General features: G+C 47.0%; 1 protein-coding gene across 2 annotated transcripts in view; it reads left to right on the plus strand.

Annotated features, from left to right (window-relative positions):
• plxna2 (plexin A2) overlaps positions 1-9,488 on the plus strand; it is a 231,624-nt gene that overhangs the window by 25,535 nt on the left and 196,601 nt on the right. Inside the window, exon 2 of one of the 2 annotated variants that reach the window (XM_080445644.1) lies at positions 5,305-6,644. The exons of the other annotated variant lie outside the window; for it this stretch is intronic. Within the exon in view, the coding sequence (XP_080301770.1) occupies positions 5,442-6,644 (1,203 nt within the window). The 5' untranslated portion in view covers positions 5,305-5,441. The remainder of the gene's footprint in view (positions 1-5,304; positions 6,645-9,488) is intronic. 2 annotated transcript variants of the gene reach the window in all.

Genomic DNA, 9,488 nt, shown 5'->3' on the forward strand with positions numbered 1-9,488 from the left:
GTCTGTGGCTTCTGAGGGTGCCATCCCTCTCTTTTGCTACTGTGTCATTTCCCTTTGGTTGCTAGGAAAGAGGATAGATGACATGATGGATGTGTTGAGTCTTCTTGGAAGCAGTCAGTCTGAGTCAGATAAAGCTCGCAATGGAGAAAGCCACTTCTCGTGGAGACAAAGGAATGCGTAAATATAACTCCTCTGACTTCATGACACGGGATGCTGGAGAACCCTCTCATTATCTCCACCGTGGGTGTCAGTTAAGAGAGAAGACTAATGGACTAACCTCTACTGCTAATCGCTTTTTTATAGGCTAGAAAAACGATCTCCCCTCAGGAAAGATTAAACCTATTTTTACCAGGCAAATGGCCAAAGCTGCAGACTTACACAAGATCAGAAAAAAAGTTGGGGATATTTTTGTGAAGTAAACCTCTTTGAATATATTTAATGGTACATTTGTTGTGTTTTTTCTCAAGTTGGCGGTTTGAATCGTGTTGTATCAGTTTTATTTAAGCGTAGAGATTTCACGCTTTACATTAATCACTCAGGGAATAACGGATTAATCCATGGCATGAAATCCCAATCTGTCATTTCCTTTTCCTAACCCACAACAATGGGTTTAACGGCATAAACGGATTGTGGTTTATGTTCTTTATCTGCTGGAATACAATTGCTGTAAATATGAATTTAGGAGATCAAACACATTTGGCTGCATTGTTAAGCAGCTTAGCATGTGGGGGCAAAGGAAATAGAGGGAAACAGTCAAGAGACACAAAGGCAGAAGACCTGCTGCCTATCCCAGGTTGACTGTGGGTTTCTGAGCTTCTGTATCCTGCTCAGACAGCTCATCCTAAGGCCTGAGCCGATCTACAAGCATCTGATGTGTTGCGCTATGATGCGTTCTGATCTTGGAAATCAGCTATTTTTGTTTGCGACACCGGCATGCAACTAAGTATAAACCCTGGCCTCTCTAGAGTTGTTTTGCTGGTTGCCAAATATACAGCACAGTAGTTTCCAGGCTGTCCACAACCTCTCAGTATTTGTTTGGTTGTTTGTCATCATCCCCTTTGCCGGGCAGCCTTTTCTCATTTCTCGTCATCCCCCTGCTCTGTGCTATGGAAAGGGCTTCACTTCTCAAAGATAATCTGCCACAATGCAGCTCCCTGTGTCCACTGTTGGCACTGCTGTATCTGCCGCCCCGTGGCTGGAGGCACCGCCAACATTTCGACACAGGGACCAGCAACCAGGCACACTGACAGAGCGCAGGCAGCCAGTGGGACCCGTTTGATTAACAAGCATTCGGAAGCAGTTCGCCTAAGCGTGTCAATGCACCGTTTTGTTGTATCCTGATTACACATTTATGGAAACAGAATGAAAGCAAAAACAACATTTCCCCCCCCAAACCATGATCACAACTTGAGTGCGTGCTGGGATTCAGTTGTTTTTTAATTGCTTGCCTTTCATGCATATGAGTGCAAGCTACTGAAATCATAATACCCAACCATGATATCTAGGCTAAATTGTAAATAGTGATGTTACAGTAAAAAAAAGAAGAAAAAAAATACACACTTTAAAATTATGCAACGATACAATGTCACTGATACAGTACATGTAAAAACAGTAACATGAGGCCTAGTGTTTATCCTGCAACAAAAGTCAACTTGACCAAGTTTAAATCTTTTACTAATCCGCACATAGCCAATTTTTTTTTGCAAACTGATCAGTATTTTCAGTTGATTCTCCCTGGATAAGAGGAGCAAACCGAGGGAGATGCGCCTCGCAGTCGAGCACTGATAGCCTGTCATGTTTTAAGTTGTTTAAAAATGAATGGGGTTCTTTGCAGATATGTTGAGTGCATGCTTAGTTAGAATTGAGGTTAGTTAATATGGCAGGACCGAAAAAGTGGAACCAGCCATATAAATGCAAATATCTCTGACTGACTGAGTCATTAAGTGATGAAGTTACAGCATTGGTTGGCCAGTTGGCCTAAGAAGGATCTAGCCAATCGCAGAGCAGTCCTCTCTCCAGGCCATCAGATGTTGTCCCTACAGGTTATGGGATGTAGTAGTCTATCCTAATGACCAACATTTTCTCATCATTTTGATGTCAGCGCTGGTGCTACCTTTTTTTGGTGATATTTTCTTAGCTTTTCTGCCTCTATTTTGATAGCTTAGTGGAGAGTGACGGGGAGTGACATGCTGCAAAGGCCGTAGGGCTCGGGAATCGAATCCGCGACCCGCTGTCAGGCTGCATTACAGCCTACATGTGGTATGCGCCTTAACCGGCCCCATCGGCGCTCCCCTGGTCCATTTTTCTACGTCAGTATGCCTCTCAGTGTTTTAATATGTCGACAAATCAGATCTGACTCATAAACGGGGCTTTTTCAGTAGCAGTGTGTAAAGAGTGTCAGCAGGGACAGAGATAACTCTTCATGTTTTGCTGATGAGGCAATGAGTCAAGATTTGTCACAAAGGCAACAGTCGTGTTTCCACAATGCAGAAGCTAACTTTTCAGAGTCGTTGATTTTTATAGGCAATTTAAATCCGAGAATGCCACCCTTGTGCTAAATTCACCCCCTATATAACAGCGGGCTAACACAGCCATAACTCAACATGCCCTCTCCTTTCTCTAGGTCAGTAGGTGACTACAGTGTGAATCATTACTGTTTGCATTTATATGTTAATGTTTCTTCCCGGCAAATCGGACTCCTCATAAACAGAGACAAAGACACAGCTTTGAACTAGAAAGCAGTAGGGGGTGAATCTGCTTAATTCTGCGTTTCATGTCTCTCTCCATGGCTGCATAATAAGGAATCTCTGTCAAGCGCGACAAAGAGGCAGTCGCGCAATCAACTTAAACAAAGGCCTCATCACCTCCCGCTCGCCGAAGAGCAATATGAACCGCTAACCTTTTAGGAGTCATTTATTTACACCATTCAGGCACACTCTCCTCGTCCCTGCAGCTGCTGCCACAACATGAAAAGCGAGTGATGCATATATTCCTCCCATGGACTGGAGGGTGGAGGGAGGGGAGGATATATTCCTCGCTGGAGAGGGGTAGGAGTGCCTCTGAAGCCCTAAAGGGCAAAAGGCTGCAGGGCTTGTGGAAAGAGCTGCCTCAGCGGGAGGCTGATTATACCTCCAAAGGGATCCGCTTTGCACATCTAGCATGTGCAAACTCAAACAAAGGAGCATGGCTGAGGGCTGGCGGTTGATGGTGGGTGGGGGCGCGAGGGGCAGAGGGGCCCAGCTCTAGCTGCTTCAGTGGTGTGACACCTTTATGACCATGCTAATAAAGTGCTTCTGGGACACCAGCGCCTCCCACACCTCGGCCCGCACACACGCCGTGTCTGCCGTGAGCAGCCTGACTGGGCCCTTGGACCTATGTTTATGGACCCACGGATCAATACACTCCCCAAGAGTCTGTATTAAAGTCAGAGCTGAGTAGCATGCCCGTTGATCACTGGACGAGGGGAGGGGCCCCAAGATGACCATTACCGGATTTCGGAAGAGGCCTATAAAAGGGCAGACACGCTTGAGAGGGGGATCTGAATCGGTGCTGTAATTCAGAATGGCCTCATGCCCGTGTTATTCCCCCTGTTCCTGTTCTGTTCCGCCGTCTTCAGAGTGCATGCTAATTCACGGAGCGGCAGCTGATTATTCCAGCCGCATCCCTCACCCCTGTTTTCCCAGCGCCCTCGCTGCTGAAAATGCAAATGTGAAGCGTGACGGAACAATGCAGGCCCATCTCCGACACGTTCAAGCCCCTGGTGTCCCTATTTCACTCCACAGCTTACGCACCTCCTCCAGGTCTCCAGTAATTACCCTCGTTGGATCGTTACGCCTAATCATACTTGATTTTGGGATGCGCCGCCATTGTCTCTACTTGTTAGCCCCTTATACCGCTCGGTTCTGATAGACTACTCTGATAATACTGAGGGAATGAAACTCACTTACTTACAGACTTACAGACACGCACGAAAGCATGTGCACGCACACACACATTGGGTTGGATGACTTTTTCGGGGGTTGGGCTGTGTGTGCATGTCTAATATGGTGGCCTGATTCATTTAAGGATGATTGTTCTGCTGCCAGTGATTAATCCCTCCAGGACCTGATCGCGTCAGCGGGAGATAAATAGAATAAAAGGATAAAAAAACAACAGCAACATTTGGGAAAAGAATAATTAATACATTTCTATTTTGTATAGCAGGCCCCCTTAAAAGGGAAGGGGAGGGGTGCGTGAAACTGGCTCCCAATTTGTTCTCACTTTGTTCCAGTAATAAGATCCAGGCCTTCCCATTCCAGTGGACGAGATAATTAACTCCTGGGGATAAACTGCAAAGAGGGGGCCCCCGTCTCTTGATTTATGGCACACACAGATCTGCAGCCCAGGCTGAGCATAGTTACATAAATTGCAGACTTTGCTTGATATATGTTTTGAGAGATAGATAGGAATAGATGACAAGTGATTGTGGGGAAGGGGTGGGGGCTGGTTGGGTTAAACCAGCGGAGGAATAGAAGATGCAGGGATTTCAGCTCTGCTGTTGCATTCATTGTTGGGTTTTGTTATGTTTTTGTTTAATCAATAGTTGCAAAAACATGCATCCCCACTTCACTTTTTTGTTTTGAAATCTTGGATTGAATTCCGCTTTATACAAAAAAAGCGTAATAAAAAAATTGCCGATCTACAAGCTCACGATGCGTTGCATCACGACACACCGTGAGCTTGTAGATCTGCTGTTTTCAAAGCATAAAAAAATATATTTGAAACATTTTGAAAATGTGTGCCTGTAATGACATTCCCCAAATAGGGAAGACAGGGTTAATGTGGTTAAGTCATAAGAGATGTTATCCAATTCAATAAGGATTATGAACCTAAATTGAGTTTGCATGACTTGGAGATGACTCTGAGAGTGATGAGTCACTGCGAAGTGCCCATGACTTCAAGCAGGTGGGGATGGCCAGTATCTGTGTTTCTTCTCTACTGGACTGTTCTTAGAAACCCCATGGTCAGTGTGTGTGATTGAAGCGGCAGTATGACTCAAGTCAGACTAATTTCCGTTGCTGGAACCTGCCTCTCATTTCCTGCATTGTCCTGCCCTGTTCAGCAGCTCCTCTGGAATGTGCACCATAATGATTTCCCCCCATTGTTTCCGTCAGCCTCACCACAGCTCATTGCCTTACTGGAGATGAACCATGACCTGATCTGCGTCTTTAGAGAAGGGAGAGCCTTCTTTCCGTTTGCCAGAATTGTTCCTTTGTGGCTCTAATTGACTCTAATTTCCCGTTTCATTCTTGTTTTTTCTTTCAGAAACATGTTGAAGACCCTGGTGAAACTGGAACCTGAAAGCTAGCCTTCAACAACGCCAAGGCGAAGGTCTACTCCCTCCCTCTTGTCGTCCCTTCTCTCCTCTTCCTCTGCCGCTGCTTTGTAGGGCCCTGTTAGGAATGGAGGACCGGCAGGTGACACGCAGGACTTTATCGCTTCGGCCTAAAACACGAGCTATAGCTGTCCTGCTAGGCTACTGGCTCTTAGCAACCTCTAGTACCTTGTGTAGGGGACAGACATTAACTAGCTTCTATCCTGAACGTCGGGAGTGGGCGTTCAACCACCTCACCGTCCACCAGACCACAGGGGCGTTGTACATCGGAGCAGTCAACCGAGTTTACAAACTCTCCGGCAACCTGACCCTTCTGGTTTCCCATGACACGGGTCCGGAGGACGACAACAAGGCCTGCTACCCCCCTCTGATCGTTCAGCCATGCACGGAGCCCCTGGTCTCCACCAACAACGTCAACAAGCTCCTACTCATCGACTACTCCCAGAACCGCCTGCTGGCCTGTGGCAGCCTCTACCAGGGTGTCTGCAAACTCCTCCGGCTGGATGATCTCTTCATCCTGGTGGAACCATCCCATAAGAAAGAGCACTACCTCTCCAGTGTTAACCAAACGGGGACCATGTACGGGGTCATCGTGCCCTCACAGGGCCAGGATAACACACTATTCATAGGCACAGCCGTAGACGGCAAGCAGGACTACTTCCCGACCATCTCCAGTCGCAAGCTGCCCCGCGACCCAGAGTCCTCCTCCATGCTCGACTATGAACTCCACACAGACTTTGTATCGTCCCTCATCAAGATCCCCTCTGACACGCTAGCGCTGGTCTCCCACTTCGACATCTACTATGTGTATGGCTTTGCCAGTGGCGGCTTTGTCTACTTCCTTACCGTGCAGCCCGAGACACCAGAGAACAGCATGTCATCCGGCGGCTCCGCCAGCGACCTCTTCTACACCTCTCGCATCGTGCGCCTCTGCAAGGACGACCGCAAGTTCCACTCCTACGTGTCGCTGCCCGTGGGCTGCGTGCGGAACGGCGTCGAGTACCGGCTGCTGCAGGCCGCTTACCTCGGCAAGCCGGGCCGCGTGCTCGCCGCCTCGCTCAACATCAGCGCGCAGGACGACGTCCTCTTCACCGTCTTCTCCAAGGGCCAGAAGCAGTTCCACCGCCCGCCCGACGACTCGGCGCTCTGCGTCTTCTCCATCCGCGACATCAACCTGCGCATCAAGGAGCGCCTGCAGTCCTGCTACCAGGGGGAGGGGCATCTGGAGCTCAACTGGCTGCTGGGAAAGGAAGTGCATTGCACCAAAGCGGTGAGTGGCAGCGATACTACACATACATTAGCACAGATTCACAAATACACAGTGCACATCAAATTCACATTCAGTGTAGCATGGATATTATTAACACAGCAGTATGCCTCTTTTATGTCGCTGGATCAAAACAATCCATTCTGTGGCTCCATGTCCTTCTGTTTAATATTCAACAGTGCAGCACTGTTCTTATGGGGAAATCTAAGTTTTCTAAGGTTAAGTATCAAGAACTGAATCAACTAACCAGTCCAATGCACACATCGAGGGATGCATTTCTGTATCAGCCTACAGCCGAGACGAGTTGAGGCAACAGAATAATTAATTTGTGGTGCATTTGAATTAGTGGAGGGAATTCTGTTGAGGTTCATGGCTTTGCTTCCGTTCAGAAGCTTCCATGTTCTCTCCTTTAAAATGGAAACTTTAAACAGCTGGGGCAAGGCAGTGACCAAAGTTGGTCAATGATGGGCCAAGAAACCACATTTTCCAAAGACGCTGCAGCGTTTGCACTAATAAAAACATACACTGTCAAGTGACATGCCGTAGCACAGAATCCTGTTATCAAATCACTATCTCACTGTAGTTATGCCTAATTATTTTTGTGGCTTTGGAATCCTTTTAAAGTCATTTTATTGTACAGTATATTCTCATTGAGAGAAACTCATACATGAGAGGTGGATTTATATTGCTTGGCAACCCTCAAAGCGATAATATTTTCCTTCAGCACAATCCAAACAAACATACTCCCCCACCCCCCACAGAGTGAGTGCATGTGTGTGTACGCACGCGCACACTAATGGAAAGCTGATCACAACACTCTTTTCTTTCTTAAATCTCCAGTTATTCTATAGGTCTCTACATACCTACAGTATCGTGTCAAGTCCTGTTAGGTTTCTTTTCAGTCCCGGGAGATTACGGTCCTCTGTGTCTTCCCTCTGTAATTGCTATTAAGAATCAAAAGGGGAATAATGAACACTAATGACTAGCTTGTGTGTGTGTGTGTGTGTGTGTGTGTGTATATGGGAGAGATTCACATTCACACACATACAGTACTGGGTTCATTTCGACATACTTGCACTGTGCTTGACTCGTGTCATGGTCTTGGGGGCAGTGTGCAGGAGCAGTGGGGAGGGGGCAAATATATATTTTTGTAGGGTCTTAACGATATCCCTGCCTGCTCCGCTGTGATGAGAACCACCACTCTGCCTCCTTGGCTGCTAATCCCCCCAGGGACCCCCTATTGACCGCTTTTATTAACATCAGTAAATTCCCCATTAGCGTAATGTCAGAGGTGATTGTCAGGAGGAGAGAGACGTTATCTGGAACCGGCGCTGTTCGGTTTCATTAGCCACCGCCGAGTAAGAGGCGGCGTAGATAGACGAGGTCGAAAGGAGGGGCGGGGTAGCGGGCGGAGGAGGGAGAAGCGGTATGTCTCAGCGTCAAGCCTTTTCTAACCGTGGGAAGCCAGAATTGGAACCTTTTCCCAGCTCCCAGCTGAATCCCTCATCATCTCTCCATGGGGTCTGCAGTCAACTTCGAAGGGTGCCGGGCACCACACTAGCCAGCTAGCTACCTACAAGGCTGTACCTCCCACTCCCCTCCTTTAGTTCTCATTATCACATCTCACTAGCACTCTGAGCTGCCAATAATGCTCTGTTCTCCTTTCATGTTGCACGCCAAGAATACACTGGCCCTGTGTCTGTAGCCTCACAGATAAGTGGATGTCAAATGCCTGCTTAGGACCAGACAGTCCTCGTGGTCAATGAGGAGTCAATAAATCTATAGCGTTTAACGGATTATGCAGAAAGATGTCAATGGATTAGAAAGTCTTTAGGTCTGTACAAATCACATTTAACAGCAGGATAGGATATGTCAGCCATGTTAACCTTGACTGCTTATTTCGTCTTCCTGTTTAAAAGAGTGTGACTGTTTTTTCTACCATGGGAAAGGAGCTTCACTTGGTTGCCTCTGTTAGGGGAAAAGAAATCAATTTGGCCTAGAACACAGTATATCTCTGTACACTACTCATACTTGAAATACTTGTAAAAAAAAAAGAAAGGTGAATCAAGGTTAGATCAACCCCTAGAGACTGAGGTTTGTTCTTCATGGGTTTCTCAGTGAAAAACTCCACATGCTGTACCAATGCTAACAGCGGGTAGGCAGAAGTGCAGCGAGCATTAATTATAGCCCTTGGTCTGCCTCTTATATCCTGCAGACATTCCAGTGTGTGTAGTGTGCTTACATGCAGGTCAGAGTCTGAAGCTGGAGGTATCTGACGTTGAGCCAGGGGATACAGACACAGCAGCCCATCAAAGATTTATCACCCCAGTCTTCCAGCTCTTTTACTGTCTGGAGATTCACACCATCTCCGGAGTTGCAATAGGATTCTGTCTCTATCAGGCCCGCTGTCTCACAGTGCGGGGTTTTTCCTCTGTCTGGAGCCGTCAGCATTTCTTTTTCTCTCCGAGTTCGGTGGCCTAACAGCTAATTACCGTTCCGCGCAAGAGTGAAAAATGAGAGCTTGTATTGATAACAATGACATCCCAGAGGACGGCGTGACGTTGAAGACCAGATACCCTGTCCCTCTTAATTCACTCCTTCGCTTTAATTCCACGCCAAAGCTTGACATGTGGAACTGTGTTATATTATGTCACAGTGTTGTTTAATATCATTATGTAGGCCGGCGTTGAAGCAGACCAGCCCCAGCGTAACTACTGATGCTGAGTATAGATTAAACAGACATTTTTATTTTACACCCATTGGGTTACTTGATAAGGATTAATAGCACCGGTGTACTGTCTCTATATTTAGACCACAGCTCTGGTAAAGATTAGCAATGTAATTAGC

This window comes from Gymnoscopelus braueri (genome assembly GCF_963280865.1).
Source record: "Gymnoscopelus braueri genome assembly, chromosome: 12".
NCBI lineage: Eukaryota > Metazoa > Chordata > Actinopteri > Myctophiformes > Myctophidae > Gymnoscopelus > Gymnoscopelus braueri.